Raw genomic sequence first — 17,941 nt, 5'->3', positions numbered from 1 at the left:
TACAGCAGTGGGGAAAATGAGCAGGAGGTGTACAGATTTGGGACAGATGAGCAGGAGGGTACAGCGGTGGGGCAGATGTGCAGGGAGGTACAGTGGTGGAAGAGATGAGAATGGGGTTCAGAAGTGGGACAGAAGAGCAGGGGGGTTCAGTGTTGAGCCAGATGAGCAAGGGGGGTTCAGTGTTGGGGCAGATGAGGAAGGGGTTCAGTGACAGGACAGAAAAGCAGGGGGGTTCAGTGTTGGGGCAGATGAGGAGGGGGTTCAGTGGTGGGACAGAAAAGCAGGGGGTAGAGTAGTGGGGCAGATGTGAAAGGAGGTGTATTAGTGGGACAGATGAGCAGGGGGTTACAGTGGTGGGGCAGGAGAGCAGGGAGGTACAGAGGTGAGACATATGTGCAGAAGGTACATTGGTGGGGCAGATGAGAAAGCGGGTTACATTGTTAGGACAGATGAGAAGGTGATTCATTAGTGAGACAGAAGAGCATGGATATACGGCGGTGGAGCAGATGTGTGCTGGGAGGTACAGTGGTGGGGCAGATGTGCAGGGGGTACAGTGATGGGAGAGATGAGAAGGGGTTTCAGAGGTCAGACAGAAAAGCAAGGGGGTTATAGTGGTAGGACAGATGAGCAGGGGGTTCAGCATTGGGCCAGATGAGAAGGGGGTTACAGAGGTGGGAAAGATGAGCAGGGGAGGTTCAGTGTTGGGCCAGAGGAGAAAGACGGTACATTGGTGGGACAGATGAGCAGGGGGGTACAGTGGTGGGGCAGAGGAGCAGGGGGGCACAGAGGTGGGGCAGATGTGCAGAGGAGAAAGAAGATACATCGGTGGAACACATGAGCAGGGGGTTACAGTGGTGGGGCAGAAGAGCAGGGGGTACAGTGGTGGGACAGATGTGCAGGAGGTACAGTGGTGGGGCAGATGAGAAAGGGGATTACAGTGGTGGGGCAGATGAGCAGATAAGTTCAGTGTTAGGACAGATGAGAAGATGGTTTAGCAGTGAGACAGAAAAGCATGGGGGTATGGCGGTGGAGCAGATGTGCAGGGAGGTACAGTGTTGGGGCATATGAGAAAGGGGGAACATTGGTGGGGCAGATGAGCAGGGGGTTACAGTGGTGGGACAGAAGAGCAGGGTGGTACAGAAGAGCAGGGTGGTACAGTGGTGGGACAGAAGAGCAGGGTGGTACAGATGAGCAGGGGGGTACAGAGGTGGGGCAGATTTCTGGGGGGGGGTTACAGTGATGGGGCAGATGTGCAGGGGGTTACAGTGGTGGGGCAGATGAGAAAGGGGGTACATTGGCAGGGCAGATGAGAAAGGGGGTACATTTTTGGGGCAGTTGAGCAGGGGGGTACAGTGGTGGGACAGATGAGCAGGGGGGTACAGCGGTGAAACAGATTTGCAGGGGGGACAGAGATCTGTGGTGTGAAGGTGCATGAATTGGGGCTGATCTGAGGTGTGAAGTTGCAGGAATTGGGATTGATCTGAGGCATGAGAGTGCAGGATGACTTTTTTCTCACTACTAAAGTAGTTTACAGCATTTACTTTCTTTGAAAAAAAATTTGGTACACTGTGCTCAAAAGGTTGCCTACCCCTGGGTTAGAGGATGGAACCACGGCACATGGGACATGGGCATCTGAAATGCATGGAGCTGTTAAATGCTGAAGAGATTGACAAAGGCTGCAGCCCTGGAACAGTAGAAAGGTAGGAGACTCAGGCCACCAGAAAGGTCTTAGGTTTTTCAGAAGCATAGTCACTAGCAATTTACCAGCAATAGTAGAAGTGCTGGGGTCACAACTGTAAATACTCTTGTATTTTTATAAGAATTAGAAGGCCCTATGCAGCTTTCTCTTGGCCTCCGATCAATTTCACTGCCTGAAGGCCTCATATTCTGAAACTTCAAGGTCAGCAGTGTTTCTGCACTGTGCACATTGAAACCACAACATAATTTCTAAAATTTGCATCATCTCTATATACAGAGTGGCCTCAAGATATAAAGCAGACCAGTTACGATTGTACAATTGTACAAGTGTACATTGTCCAGACATACTCTACCTGTTGAAGTCCTTCTGGGTCATTTACAAAAAGTTCAAAATAGGTAGAAATAAAGAAGCAAGTAAGGGTCTCCAGAAAGGGTGTACCTGGATTTTGCACTTTGAAGGTTCTGTCGACATATCAGCCGGGCTCCATACACTTTCTTTCTGTGAACACTGTAAAGAGCTATCAAAAGAAAAACATTTCAGTCTTAGAAAAATTAGGGGATAAGGCCTCGTTCACACAGGGCAATTACATGCGTGCCCCATGCAGGGCTGTGTTTTACCTACATGGGGATAAAGTCCTATTGTTGTCTATTGAGAAGCAGTGGCTGCCCAGACACAGCCGCTGCTACCAATATGACATCTATGAGCATCCATGGGAGCAGCAGCTGTGTCTGTGCAGCTGCTGCATCCCAATAAACAACAATGGGACTGCCTGCAAGGGGATGCTCACAACATGCAACACCCCTGCCGATAAAAAATGGCCCTGCATGGGGCAAGGGATGTAGTTACAAAAAAAATAGTGTCCCTCAATGTAAATCCTTTGTCAATCACCCTGCCTGCCGACCTGAAGAATTAAAAAAACAAAAATGCTCTGCCTCCTGGGACGGCTTCCTGCTGAATGCCTCCTCTATGCTTTGACAGTTCTTATATAGGTAAGGGACGGGGCCACCTGGCAAAGTTCCCTGCTGGCCCCACCCCCTTGTGACATCACAGGCCCAGCATGTACCAGTCCATGAAGTCAGAATGGTGCAGGGCCACTGGGTGACATTGCCAGGTGGCCCCGCCCTTACTTATATAAGAAATGTCAAAGCACAAAAGAGGCATTCAGCAGCAGGCTGCTCCAGAAGGTGAAGCGGTTTTTTTCGGGTCGGTGGGTGGCATGATTGAAGATGGATTTACATCAAAGGACACTATTTTTTTATTTTTTAATAAAGGATTTGTCAAAAACTTGTCTCTTGTTTTTATTACTTTTTGTACACCTTTTTGGTGAATAGGTAGGGGTACTATGTATCCGAAGGGGGCTTCCAGATTCTGATAAGCCCCCCACCCGCAGACCCCCACAACCACTGTCCACGGTTGTGGGGATGAGGCCCTTGGCCCCCCCTGCCCCAAAGCACCCACCCCTCCATGTTAAGGGCATGTGGCCTGGTATGATTCAGGAGGGGGGCACTCGCTTGTCCCCCCTTTCCTGACCTGCCAGGCTGCATGCCCGGATAAGAGTCTGATATGTATCTTTTTGGGGGGACACGCCATGCCATTTTTTTTTTACCTTTTGGTGTGGGGTTCACCTCTAAATCCATATTAGACCCGAAGAGCCTGGTATGGACTGTGGGGGAACCCCACATTTTTTTCTTTATTTTTTTTATTAGCTGGGTGTTGGCAATTGTAACCACGAGTCATTTTAAATGATTTGACTCGTTTTTTTTTTTTCTTTAGAAATGTCATTTTTGCTGCAGCATGTGTTGTGCATGCTACAGTTGCGCCACTTTACAGGCACATTAAGGGGAGCCCCCCAGGCTCTATATTTAAAGGAATTTTTCATTTTTTTGTTGCACTTTAAGCATAATTAAAATCACTGCTCCTGAAAAAAAGATTGTTTTTTTAAAAAATGTTTGTATTGATACATGCCCCCCCAGGGCAGTAACCAAACCCCATACCCATTTTATGGCCAAATTCTTGCATAAAAGCCTTCAAGCCTTGATTTTTCCTGTTCGGCACCCATAGACTTCTATGGGGTTCATCGTTCGGGTTAGAACTTTTCCCTTGTTCGGAAGTTCAACTGCGAACTGAACAGGGGGGGTGTTCGGCCCATGTCTAATTATGACATTTTCAAACTGTATGCTCAATTCACGGAGCTTCACACAAGGATACGAAGCTTAATTTTCTGCCACATGACTGTTTTCCAAATCTCATTGGAATCAGGTGAAAATAATTGCCCCTTTAAAAAAAACCAAAAAACTTATCATGGCATTATAGCTTTGTGGGTCCTGTGTCTGCAATATATCTACTCACGAACAGTATATGCATATATGAATATGATACCTTGTGTGAGCTCAGGAGCCTCAGCCACAAAGCTGATTCGGTACTTGCTCCTCTTCCAGCTGCGGTCATTACTTATAAGGGAATTGTTTGCTTTCTCAATGTTAACATCATCTCCTACACAGAATACATCACAAGCAGCCTGTTGGGATAAAGAAATTATTGTTATGCTGAGTAACTAGTGAATTTTATTGTGTGTTATTGTGCCACACGGACCTTTAAAAATATATCTGCTCACAGTTATCCCCATCTTCTCCAGTGTATTAAAGGAAACCTAGGCTGAAATAATTATGTAAGTTGCCATTTGAGGCCTCTTCTGAAAATGCTAGTTACATAGTTACACAGTTACATAGTAGGTGAGGTTGAAAAAAGACACAAGTCCATCAAGTCCAACCTTTGTGTGTGATTATATGTCAGTATTACATTGTATATCCCTGTATGTTGTGGTCGTTCAGGTGCTTATCTAATAGTTTTTTTAAACTATTTATGCTCCCCGCTGAGACCACCACTTGTGGAAGGGAATTCCACATCCTTGCCACTCTTACAGTAAAGAACCCTCTACCCTCAGTTTAAGGTTAAACCTCTTTTCTTCTAATGTTTATGAGTGGCCACGTGTCCACAGAAAAGTTTTATCCCTATTGTGGGGTCACCAGTACGGTATTTATATATTGAAATCATATCCCCTCTCAAGTGTCTCTTCTCCAGAGAGAATAAGTTCAGTGCTCGCAACCTTTCCTCATAACTAATATCCTCCAGTCCCTTTATTAGTTTTGTTGCCCTTCTTTGTACTCGCTCCATTTCCAGTACATCCTTCCTGAGGACTGGTCCCCAGAACTGGACAGCATACTTCAGGTGCGGCTGGATCAGAGTCTTATAGTTCGGGAGAATTACCATTTTAACTCTGGAATTAATCCTCTTTTTAATGCATGCCAGTATTCTCTTTGCTTTGCTAGCAGCAGCTTGGCATTGCATGCCATTGCTGAGCCTATCATCTACTAGGACCCCCAGGTCCTTTTCCATCCTAGATTCCCCAAGAGGTTCTCCCCCAGTGAGTAGTTTGCATTCATATTTTTGCCACCCAAATGCATTATTTTACATTTTTCCACATTAAACCTCATTTGCCATGTGGTTGCCCAGCCCATTAATTTGTTTGGATCTTCTTGCAAGGTTACAACATCCTGCGGACAAGGTATTGCCCTGCTTAGCATAGTATCGTCCACAAATACAGAGGTTGAACTGTTTATTCCATCCTCCAGGTCGTTTATGAACAAATTTAATAGGATTGCTCCCAGCACAGACCCCTGGGGAACCGCACTACCCACCCCTGACCATTCCGAGTACTCCTAATTTATCACTAGACTCTGAATTCGCCCTTGTAGCCAGAGTGAGTTCAGGGTTGTCTGACTGTATTCAGGGGTTTCTGTGTGGGAAAGGTCTGCACTCCTGATCTGCCTATTTGTCCCAGGTTGTGTTATGAAACCAGTAGATCAGTGTTGCAATAAGGCAAGTAACATTTTCAGAATGAGGAGTCATCAAAGGCAGACCACATATTTCTCTCAGCACATGCTTCCTTTTAAAGCCAAACTTAGTAAATGTTCTTTTAAATGCAAGTGTAGCTACTTTTAGATACCTGAATCTGACCTGGTCTTGCAGTCCCTGTACAGCAGGGCTGGAGGGTAAGGCCCCTTTCACACGAATGGACCATTCAGGTCCGCCTGTCAGTTTTGTCGGTGGACCTGAACGGGCGCTCCATGTAAGGCTATGGAGTGTCGGATGTCAGCGGTGATCCGCCAAAATCAGACGGATGGCCCTACGTTCACATGCGTCCCTGGCGGATCGGATCGGGTGAGATCGGACGAAAAAGGACATGCTGTCCGTTTTCATCCGAACTCTCTATAGCAACCAGCGGCGCTCAACAAGCCCCTCCCCGTTCAGTGAGCAGAGAGGGACCTGTTATCCGCCGCCTCAGCGGAGATCAACAGAGAGATCTCCCGCTGAGCCGGTGGACAGAGGTGGACTCCTTGGCAGTGGATCCGCCTCGTGTGAATGAGGGCTAAGAGAAAAACGCAGTACAAGGAGCCAATCAGTTTATCTGCTGACAAGAAGCATGCTGATAGAGTGACTGAGCGGTAAGCTCATTACTATGCTGCTCTATCTTTCACTGTCCAGTCACATGGTAGGGAGGGGTCCAGAATGAACTGGACTTAAAGGAAGTGGATTGAATCATACTGGCTACCATACTGGCATAAAAAAAGTACTACAGGACAGCTATGGAGTAAATATTGCAGAAAAAGCTAGTTTTGCTATTTTATCTTTTAACCACTTGCCAAAAGACGGCTACAGTGTGATCCTCTAGCTCTGTGAGGGCATCCATGAACATCCTCCCAGAACCCCACCCCCTGCAGGCATGCTCTGAGACTGCTGTGTCCTTTGGGCACAGCTGATCACAGATCAGGGTAAAGGGTCGATCACAATGGCCCTTTACCATGTGATCAGATGTGTCCAATCACAGCTGTTCACTTATAAACAGACATGCCCATTATCAGCCGTCCTTTCCTCCCACGCTGTGTCTGTGTGAGAAAAGGAGAGCCAATTACCAGCAAGGCTGTCGGTACATTGTTTACACTGATAATCAGGGCACTGTTCATCAGGGTCTTGATTATCAGTGCAACCCCATCAGTGCAGATCAGTTCAACTTATCAGTGTCCATCAGTGCCACCTCATCAGTGCCCATCAGTGCAGCCTCATCAGTGCCCATCAGTGCAGATCAGTGCAGCTTATGAGTGTCCATCAGTGCCGCCTCTTCAGTGCTTATCAGTGCAGCCTCATCAGCGCAGCCTCTTCAGTGCCCATCAGTGCAGCCTCAAAAGTTACGATTGGTGCAGCCTATCAGTGCCCATCAGTGCAGCCACATTCAACGCACAACAGTGACAGAGAAAAATGTCTTATTTGCAAAATTTTATAATAGAAACTAAGAAAAACATTTTTTTTTCAATTCTAAATTTCCAGGCTTTTTGGTTAGCAAAAGTAAAATACCCAGTGATGATTAAATACCACCAAACGAAATCTCTATTTGTGTGAAAAATTATAAAAATGTAATATGGGTACAGCGTTGCATGACTGCGCAATTGTCATTCAAAAAGTCAGCGCTGAAAGCTAAAAATTGGCCTGGGCAGGAAGGGGGTGAAAATGCCCAGTATTGAATGGGTTAATGGACTAGTCATTCTTGATCTTTTTTTTTTATTCTTCCTTAAATTTTAGGGTAGGAGCATGCAATACCATTTGTTACAGATAAGCCAACTGGAATCTGCCATGAATGATAGGGAATGTCTGACTGCAGTGAATACTGTACATAAAATATTGAGTATGATATTAATGGGCATCATAAGAGGTACTTGTAAGTAGAAAAGACTAATAAGAAGTCAGAATAAATTATGGCCATTGCTATCCATAAAAGGTAAGTATATTGCTGCTGTCCATAAACCCAGCTTTGCCAGGTGCTAACTTAAAGTGAAGAGGAAAAAATGTTTTGAAAAGACACATGCATTGGTTTATTAAAAGTATAAGCAAAAAGATCAAATAACCCTTGGCACATTTCACATTAGAGTTTGCTATAGCTTAATGATTCCATTAATCTGTGTGCCTATACTTTTATGAGCTTTCCCGACCACTTCTATTCTCTTCAGTTTAATGTTCTCTTCTATGTGTTGCCTGCTGAGATGCAGGTTTAACCTGGAAGGTCAGCTTTCATGTGTGCTCTGTATAAATTTGGAAAGACTACACATACATTTGCACAGTTAAGCCCCAGTATTCAACTTTTATACTTTCAATACGAAAAGTAAACATACACAGCAAATCCTGACACTAATTTATATCTCAGTCAAAAAATGGCTCCTAGCTACCTCCGGATTTCCAGGAAGTTGTGATGTCTGCTTAGTGTCATGGTCAGATTTCTGCACATGAAAAGGAAAATGATGCTCTCTAGATGTCTATTCTGGTAATCATGGTTTAATGTGTGCATGCCGCCGACAAATTACATTTACAATATAGAAATGAGTGGCATTTATGTTCTTGAAACATGATGGCAAATTATTCTTTCAACTGATGACCAATTTAAGGGCAGCAAAAAAAAGGCGATATATTTTTATATGCCTAAAGTGATCCTACCCTGCAATAATAAAAAGGTTACTATTAAATTATAACTCCAGAGAAACACAAGTTCAAGACTTAGTATACTTTGTGGATAGCCAGTTACTTAAGTGCATCAGTCTTATTTTGGACACAAAGGGGGTTATTTACTAAAACTAGAATAGCACTAGAATGCTAGGTACTCCACTTGCGAATGTGGAGAACATGCACTGATATCACGCTCCCCAGTAACTAGAAGTATCAGGTACTTCTTTTTGGTTCTGGTGGGCAGATGGATTTGAGGGGGAGTGAAGAAGGGGTGGTCATATACTTCTGGAGGGGGTGAAGTTAAGTGAACATGTTTTTTTTTTACCTGTATATATTGCTATATTGCTGTCTTACTTATACTTATAAAAAGGTATACAACGTCCTAAATGTGTTTAGTATGGAATCTTCCACTGAAGGCCTGGCTCGCAGTCTCTGCTCAAATTCATCCCAAAGGTGTTCTATCGGGTTGAGATCAGGACTCTGTGCAGGCCAGTCAAGTTCCTCTACCCCAAACTTGCTCATCCATGTCTTTATAGACCTTGCTTTGTGCACTGGTCCAAATCATTTGCTGGAGGGGGGATTATGGGGGGTGTTTTTCAGGGGATGGGCTTGTCCCATTAGTGAAGGGAACTCTTAAGGCGTCAGCATACCAAGACATTTCAGACAATTTCCTGCTCCCAACTTTATGGAAACAGTCTGGGGATGGCCCCTTTCTGTTCCAACATGACTGCGCATCGGTGCACAGAGCAAGGTCCATAAAGACATGGATGAGCGAGTTTGGGGTGCAGGAACTTGACTGGCCCACACACTGGATAGAACACCGTTGAGATGAATTAGAGTAGAGACTGTGAGCCAGGCCTTCTCACCCACATCAGTGGCTGACCTCGCAAATGCACTTCTGGAAGAATGGTCAAACATTCCCATAGACACACTCCTAAACCTCATGGACAGCCTTCCCAGAAGAGTTGAAGCTGTTATAGCTGCAAAGGGTGGGCCACCTCAATGAACCCTACGGACTAAGACTGGGATGCCATTAAAGTTCATGTGAGTGAAAAGGCAGGCATCCCAGTACTTTTAACAATATAGTGTGTGTGTGTATATATATATATATATATATATATATATATATATACATACACATTATATATAATTCCTTTTTAATTAAATTAATGAAATATGCATCTCACACACAACCTATCTTCCACTACATGAAATACCTGCCATGTGCTATGGTGTGTCCTCTCTGCCTAGATAATGCATTGAAATTGAGACTCTGGATGCCATGGGTATGGACATGCACACTGAGAAATCTATGCAGTTTTTATGCAATATTAAGAGATCCAAAAATGACATCAATTCCAATAAAATGGGCTGTCCACACTTTCATTAATATTTGTATGTGTGCAGGTGGTGGCAACATTATGCACATTCAATGCAGTAAATATACAGTATGCTGTCTAATCATATATGTTTAATGTGTTTTTTTTTTGTAACAGATGCACTTTAAACTCTTGTGATGCAGTTACTTGGTTTTACAAAAAATTGCTTATAAAAATATTAGTTCTAAAAAGATGTAAATGTGTGAATACTGACTCAAAGCAGCTAGGAGTCAAAGTGATTGAAAATATAAATCTCTACCTTGAACACTTTTTTGGCCCAAGTTCTAAAAGATTCCTCTTGTCCACAAAGTTCATCACCCTCCCCCATCTTCAAAATTCGTTCTCCTCCCATCTCCTCCAGCAGAGTATCCACAGCTCGGGCAAAGGCACAGAAGTGAGGATAAGCTCGAGAGCCAAGTCCAAAGACTGAGAATCTACAGTACAGAACAAATAGAATTAGGTAAGATAAACAACTAAAACGTAATAGGTGAATACCAATAAAACAGAAATACATTCTGTATACATGTATACTGTGATTGATGTATGTATAATACTTTTCATTTATACGGCTTCTCTCCTTAACATCTGTTATCTCTACAAATGTTCAAAAATCGACAGAGTAATAGATTCAAATGTATTTTTTAGTACCCTAGGAGCCTCAAATCCCGTGCACTTTCTTCCACAAATTCCCTTAAGTGTCACTGGCTGTGCCCCTCCACACATTTCCACCTACTTTAATGTTAAGTTGCAATGCTTGACCAAAAGTTAAGTTCCAATACCTGTTCATGGTGATGCTAGACAAGATGTTGCCACCAGGAGCTTGGGGCCAACTTCTGGCAGTGATATAATAGGTTCTTTCTAATAACCAACTAAATGTAATACTTGCCATACTCTAGGCCAGTGATGGTGAACCTTGGCACTCCAGATGTTTTGGAACTACATTTCCTAAGATGCTCAACTACACTGCAGAGTGCATGAACGTCATGGGAAAAGAAGTTCCAAAACATCTGGGGTGCCAAGGTTCGCCATCACTGCTCTAGGCAATTTGTCAGCTTCCGATTTGGTAGCTATCAGCCACAATCATTTCTAAGTTTCCAGTGGACAAATGGGTGGAAACTACGTTAGTACTGCTAAAGAAGGCATTTTCAATGGATTTTCACTTCTATTTTTATTGTTTGGTCCCATTAAATAAAGGTTAGTGGTTAAAATCTTGTTGAAAACAATAAAAATGTATGGACAGCAATAGACCTTTATATCTGAAAACAATTTTGTCAGACGGCTTTTTTTTATTAAACTTGATATAGTAACCAGACAGCATGTACAGTAGCAGCCTGACTGCCTCTCTGGTTGTTAGAAGAGTTTCCTAAAACCAAGCTAACAAAAATAGTAAATCAATATACTTTGTTTCTTAGCCTCTTATTTTACGAACACTCCAGGCAGATATAGAAAACAATTACTGCAGTTAGGTATTCATTAAAAATCAATGAGTGTTTTGTGAAATGCAAGTAGTGCAAGTTTCTGAATGTGCCTCATTGTCAGCCTCTTGTAGTTCCCTGTACAATAGCAATCAGACTGGGAGATGGGGGAGAGGGAGGGATTGTAATAGGAGCCATTCAGGGATGCACATGTGTTGACAATGAACATTTTGAGAGGAGCAGAGATCAGAGTGATGAATCATCTGGCTGCCGTTCATAATTGTTGAGTCACTGACTGGTGGCAAGGAGATGATCAGCTTGTGCTGCTCCAATTTCCAGGAGCATAGCAAAGAGGGGGATAGAGGAATCCAAAATCCCTCCCAGAGCATCCATAGTGAATATGCTGCTGTATATAGCGCTGACAGGCGATGCACACTGCAGCCGCTGCTCCTGCTGCCTGACAGGTCTGAAACAGGCAGCTGCAGTTCAGAGTGAAGATTTCCCTATCTCCATCACATGACTCACTCGGAACTGCCTGGCTTGACCAATGAGTGTGTTTAATAGGGGGGAGATCTGTACTAAGGAGGGGGAGATTTGTACTGTGGGGGATCTGTACTGAGTGGAGAGAAATGTATTGGGAGGGGGGAGCTGTATCAAGGGGGAAATCTGTACTGGTGGAGCTGTACGTTGGGGGTTCTGTATTGGGGAGCTGTACTAAGGGGAGGATGGAGATCTGTGCTAGGGAAAGCTGTGCTAGGAAAGGGGGGAGGGGGATCTGTGCTTGGGTGGATCTGTACTGGGGGGAGCTCTACTAAGGGGAGGATGGGGATCTGTGCTAGGGAAAGCTGTGCTAGGAAAGGGGGAGGGGGATCTGTGCTCAGTTGGATCTGTATTGGGGGGATCTCTACTAAGGGAAGGAGGGAGATCTGTACTGGGGGGATCTCTGCTAAGAGATGGGGGGGTCTGTACTGGGGGGATCTGTACTGGAAGGGGAGCTGTACTGGGGGGAGGGATCTGTACTGGAGAGCTGTGCTGTGGGGAAGAGACCTATACTGGGGTGAGGAGGGCTGTACTGGAGAGAAGATCTGTACTGGGGGGGGAAGTTGTACTAAGGTGGGATTTGTACAGAGGGGAACTGTACTGGGAGGGGGCTGTACTAAGGGGAGCTGTACTTGAGGTAGTTGTGCTGTGGGCAAGAGCACTACTGGTTCTGCACGCTTGACCCTAGCGATTTGTGTGTTATGAGCTCTTGACCCCAGTACTCTGTGCGTTCTGCACTCCCAACTCCTGCGCTCTGTGTGTTACACACTCCTGACCCCTGCACTTGGTGTATTACACACTTTACCTCTGCAGTCTGTGCATTATGCAATCAGGACCCCTGCAGTCTGTGAATTAAGCACTCCTGATCACTGCACTCTGTTTTTCCTATTTTCCTCTAGCTGCCCGGGGCTGAACCCCTCAGGAAAATAAAAAAAGATCTACAACCTTGCTAACTTGAATAGAGAATAGTCAGGTCACCATTCTGGCTGATAGGGCTGTATATATGTCAAGGACTAGGTGAACAGAAATATAAATCCTATTGCAGGTAAAAGAGCCATATATGCAATTCAAATGTGTATTGAGCGAATGGCTGCAATGGTAGCATTTCAAATCCTTACCTTACATTAGCTAAAGGTCCTGCACTTCCAAAATTGTCACCAGTAGGTCCAGTCTCATCACCTGATGACTTCCGGGCATCAGCAGAAGAAGAAACACTATTAAACCGGACCTTATAGCTCCTAAAAACGAACAAAATATATGTAAGTTTTAGTATTGACTATGACAACTTTTTTATTCATTCAGTTTTAATAAATATTTGCTTTCCCAATTATAAACATTATTTTTTTTGCATCCTGCCTAGTCATATCTGGATTAATTAACTGTAAGTATTTATGAAATATAATTACTGTGATTTTTCAGGCATACATCAGGAAACTGTCATAATAAAGTACCATCAAGCTTTGACAAGTTATGCTATGGCAGCCAAAGGGTGACTATCCTGAGCGTCAGTACAGATTAAATTATGCATACTTCATAAAAATAATTACAGAGAAAATAAACTAGATTTTATGTGAATGCACCATTTTATGGAAGCACACAAATGTAATAACTCTAACAAGTATGCTACTACAAGATGCTAAAGATAATAAATGTTCAAAAAATCCATGTATTGGCTTTTACCTTGCCAGTCACAGGATGACTTACACACAGCCATATTAATATTTAAGCACAGAATTCTAACATTCAAAAACCTTCATTATATTTTTGTGGCATTTTGGAACAATGCTGTTTGACAGGCTTATTCTAATCTATTGCCCCATCTCTCACTTCCATCTTGGTTGAGCTTCTTGTCCTGCTGTTGAATAGTTTTCCTTTCCAGCCACAGGGTGATTCCACACAATGGAGTTTGTGGAGACAGAAGATCAGCGCACTTCTAAATACTAAGCTCCTGGCAGCTGTCTTTAGCAAAGAAAATTCATCTTTAAAGTGGTTATTAACCCAAAGTTTACAAGTCACACTATCCTCTCTGTTTAATAATGTAATCTGCCCCAGTGTCTGGGACAGATTACAGCTCATATACCTCACTTCAGCCATGCAGCCATATACCTCATTTCAGAGTGCCACTTGGTGCTCACGTGACCTGCTGCCTCTCTCCTCTCCCCGTCTGACAGCTACAGTGGGCAGGGCCAAGAGCCCCCTGCTGACATCAGTCAGGAGGGGAGGAGGAGAGGAGGAGAGAGGCGGCGGTTCACGTGAGCGCCGAGTGGCGCTCTGAAATAAGGTATTTACGGTAGCTGCAATTTTTTTATAAAACACAGACACTGGAGCAGATTACATTATTAAACAGAGAGGATAATGTGACTTGTGAACTGTAATTTTAGCAGCAGGAGGGGAGGGAGCGGGCATGGACACAGAGATGACAGGCAGGGAGGGGAGGGGGGAGAGAGGACAGAGGAGGACAGGAGTGCTTTGGATGACGGAGGCACGTAAACTGACCATGGTGTCAGCGCTCAGCAGCCATGATATACCGTGGTCAGTTTACAAAGGGGAGGGCAGAACGAGGCAGGATCAGCCGGCTATTTCAGGTGTTACAGGGGGCAAAATTACACAGCACAAGCACTGTGCTGTATAATGTGCTTTAGGAGAACAGGATCATTTTTTTTTTTTAAGGGTAACAAACGCTTTAAACGTAAACTCACGTTCTCTCCTCTAAATTAGAATTAGGATGCCTCATCTCCATGAGAGCACAGCCAAATTTCTGCAAAAAACATAAATAAAAAACAAAATAGGAAAACATGTTTTAGCATTAATATACATTCATGCCAAAGTAATATAAGATAATATTATCATGTATACTCGCAAAGGTGTGTCCATTTGGGTACAGAAAGCATCAATGCAATCTGCTGTCAGATGCATAGTATACAGAGTGCAGCAGTGTGAAATATATGATGTATGGTATAGTGCATAGAGTGCAACAGTATGAAGTATATATTGTACAAAACCTTGTATAGAGTGGAACAATGTGTAAGAAATGCGTACTGCAGTATATAGGAGAGCAGTAGGCGATATAGTGTACAGCGTGATTTACACAACTGAGAGGATTTATGCATTATATGCGGATCAGTGTGCAGTATACATTGCAGCATAGTGTACAAGGTGGAGAAGTGTGGAATGTACAGCACAGTGTATAAAGTGGAGTGGGATGGAGTATATAGTGTACAGAAAGGAGTAGTGTGGGATATACAGTATAATGGGCAGCACAGTGTAAGCAATAGAACAGTTTGAAGTTTATTTGTACAGTATAGTGTACAAAGTGGAGTGGAGTGCAGTATAAAATATATAGCACAGTGTATATACAGCATTGTGCAGAATACAATGTACAACACAGAGCGAAGAAAAGAGTGGTGAGGAATATGCAATGTACAATGTAGAATGACTGAATATTTACTATTGTATTGTATTGTGTACATCCTTACAAACTTCTAATATAACGTCAGAACTCAATCTCAATTTGTACAGTTTCAGTGTATTCTTCAAAGCCAGACAATTTAGCCTTAAACATAGTTAATTCTGATTTAAATTATAATTATATTTGTATTCAGTATTTGAAAACCGACTCCTGCCAACCTTGTATTTTACAATACCTCAAAAACAAATCACATTATTCATGTGTCACCTTATATAACATCCCATCATACACAAGATTCTTACTTCTCCATTTTCTGGTGGGTCCCCATTTCCAAAGGTGCTGGTAACTACTAAAACCAGGGTTTCATGCTCTAGATGTACAATATCATATTCATCGATTGACATTACCTGTGGGGAAAAGTGTTGTTTTGTTTTTTAAGAAACATACTATACAGACCTTTATAATCTAATCATTAACATATGATGATTATAGGCATGTTATATAATTATTAAGGTAGCCTACTTTCTTAAGATGACCATAACAAACATAACCTTAAATGGTCATACTTTAACACATGCTGTAAGGCACTGGCTTCCACAAGTGTAAAACACACATATAAAATTGTGACATAAAAAGACCTGAGAAATACACTCAGTCCAAGCAGTGATCAATCAAAGCCAACAGCAATAGTCGTAATTATTCTATATCATTTGTGACAGTGCGAGGCCCTGCCCTGCCACTGTGAAAATGGTTGTAGAAAGGACCCAGGGTTCACACGTATGCAGAGTGTGGGACTCTGGAGTATCGATTAATAATGGAGAAAACAGTTTTCACTACTTTTCCCAGATGTTGGTATCCCCAGGTTGGGCAATGTAGTTTGGGAGAGAAAAAATTCTCCAACCAAGTGTCCAGGTCTTGCTGAAGACCAGCAGGCTCCAGGTGCACCCAGCTTGGGCAAAACTCAGGGCTTCTGTCAGAAGACAGGTGTGTGCTTCATCCAGGAGACAGGTGTATTACCATTAGAGTGCTCTTCTCAAGAGACAGCACTCCATGTTGGACAACAGGACTGAGAGAGTCAGGACAGCTAAGCGAATTTGGAGGACTGGGAGAGCAAAGGCAACTAGACAAGTCTAGGGGAATGAGAGAGTCTCAAGGGGAGTGAGAGAACTCGGTATATCTGGAGATTCCCTATTGAGCCAGGAGTGCCCAGAGAACCAGGAGAGCTGAATAAGATGGTTTGAGGGACCAGTGAAAAGAGCAGTGGTGCTGCTGAAGAGGGAGACAGGTGGCTTGGCATTTTCTGTTGTCTGTTTTTCTAGTGAGAATCTCCTGTGTGAGCAGCTGCTTTTTTATCAAAGTTATTTAAGTTTGATTAATAAAAGTGGGTTGTAAAACAACCCATTCAGCTAAAAATAAAGGCAGAATGTTTATGTATAATATATATATATATACATATATATATATATATATATATATATATATATATATATATATATATATATATATATATATATATATCTTTTTTTGATCACATAATCTCTGTTTTCAACTGCATAATGGGCTTAGAGAGGTAGGGGTGGAGAAACAGCAGTACACAGATCTTCCCAGTGAATGGCTGTGCAGGCCGGGGGGTGTCACAACTTTAGCTCTGAGGGGTTCATGTTGGGACCTGTAGTCCTTCACTTTTGGGTGGTCACATCCCAACATGAACCCTGTCCTGATATCTAAGGATGTGATCCCACCCCCCAAATTGAAGGACTGCAGGTCCCAGCATGGACCCCTGAGATTTAAGAGTGTGACCCCATACATTTCACATGCTAATGCTGGGACCTGTAGTTCTTCACTGATTGGGGGGGGGCATCACATCTTCAGTTCTGAGGGGTTCATGCTGGGACCTGTTGTCCTTCACTTTTGGGGGGTCACATCCCAACATGAACCCTGTCCTGATTTCTAAGGATGTGTCCTCCTTCCATCCCTCCAAGGGTGTCATCTCATTGTCAGTGTCCTCTCCTCTTCTGTAGACCCCTTCTCTGCCTACTGTCCTCTTATCAGTGCTAGCTCCAAGCTGACACACACTGGAGCTCCTGTGAAGTGCTGACAGTTCAGCACAAAATGCTGGCTGCTGGGGGAGAGCTGACTGGTGATTTTAACCCCGATCTGTCCATGGTGAGTGCATTGGATTCACTTGCCTTTCTACAAAACTCATCTCTCCTTCGTGCATTTCTGCATGCTGCTGGCTGAACGATGCAGGGAGGAGGTGGGTGGAGCTAATCAGTAGGCGTGGAGGAGGAAGTTAAATCTTGCCGCTGTGTATGCTCTGGCTCTGTCTCTCTCCTCCTCATGACGTCACTGGTTGCTAGATGCGAGGCAGGCAGTGGCTATCAACCATTTGGGCACTGAGCCAGCGGCTTATGTAAAAGGGGTCTCACCAGCCAGGGGTCCACCACAGGCCGTCAGTGAGTGACAGCAGTGATGTGAGGGATATTTTAGAGGGCATCAGAACGGTCCAGAGCCAGGGGGCAATTTCGGGACACTGTATTGTCCCGGAATGAGGGTGCCTGGGACCCGGGACAGACCTGCTAATTGCGGGATTGTCCCGGGCAATCCGGGACATGTGGGCACTCTATAGGTCGGCAAGCTCAGATTGCTATCAACGGGTTGTCAAGCCGCCATCCCAAGAATGCATGGAGCTGGTGCCGGCATCGAAGGAAGTCAATACCTCCTCTGTAGCGCCAGCTCCTTTCCTGGACAGTGTGATACCAAGTGCACTTCACCTGGGGAATGCAGCTAACCTGCAGCAAAGCCGCAGGTTCACAGCACTGCAGCCACAGTGTGGGTAAACCGCAACGCATGTGTTAAAGCAGTCTTATAGGGGGCTCAGGACAGTAAGGGCTTGTTTACATTTGCGGTTTGGGGGGTGGTAAAATGCCATTGTTCAATGTGGCCC

General features: G+C 44.0%; 1 protein-coding gene across 6 annotated transcripts in view; it reads right to left on the bottom strand.

Annotated features, from left to right (window-relative positions):
- NOS1 (nitric oxide synthase 1) overlaps positions 1-17,941 on the bottom strand; it is a 445,094-nt gene that overhangs the window by 28,600 nt on the left and 398,553 nt on the right. For all 6 annotated transcript variants that reach the window (XM_073625687.1, XM_073625734.1, XM_073625724.1 and 3 more), the window contains 6 exons: positions 15,297-15,401; positions 14,285-14,343; positions 12,704-12,823; positions 9,890-10,064; positions 4,079-4,217; positions 2,138-2,216 (listed from right to left, as the gene is read on the bottom strand). In XM_073625687.1, the coding sequence (XP_073481788.1) occupies positions 2,138-2,216; positions 4,079-4,217; positions 9,890-10,064; positions 12,704-12,823; positions 14,285-14,343; positions 15,297-15,401 (677 nt within the window). The remainder of the gene's footprint in view (positions 1-2,137; positions 2,217-4,078; positions 4,218-9,889; positions 10,065-12,703; positions 12,824-14,284; positions 14,344-15,296; positions 15,402-17,941) is intronic.

This window comes from Aquarana catesbeiana, linkage group LG01 (assembly GCF_042186555.1).
Source record: "Aquarana catesbeiana isolate 2022-GZ linkage group LG01, ASM4218655v1, whole genome shotgun sequence".
Taxonomy (NCBI): Eukaryota; Metazoa; Chordata; class Amphibia; order Anura; family Ranidae; genus Aquarana; species Aquarana catesbeiana.
The sequence above is the reverse complement of the archived record's forward strand: the minus strand, read 5'-3'. Positions and strand labels throughout refer to the sequence as shown.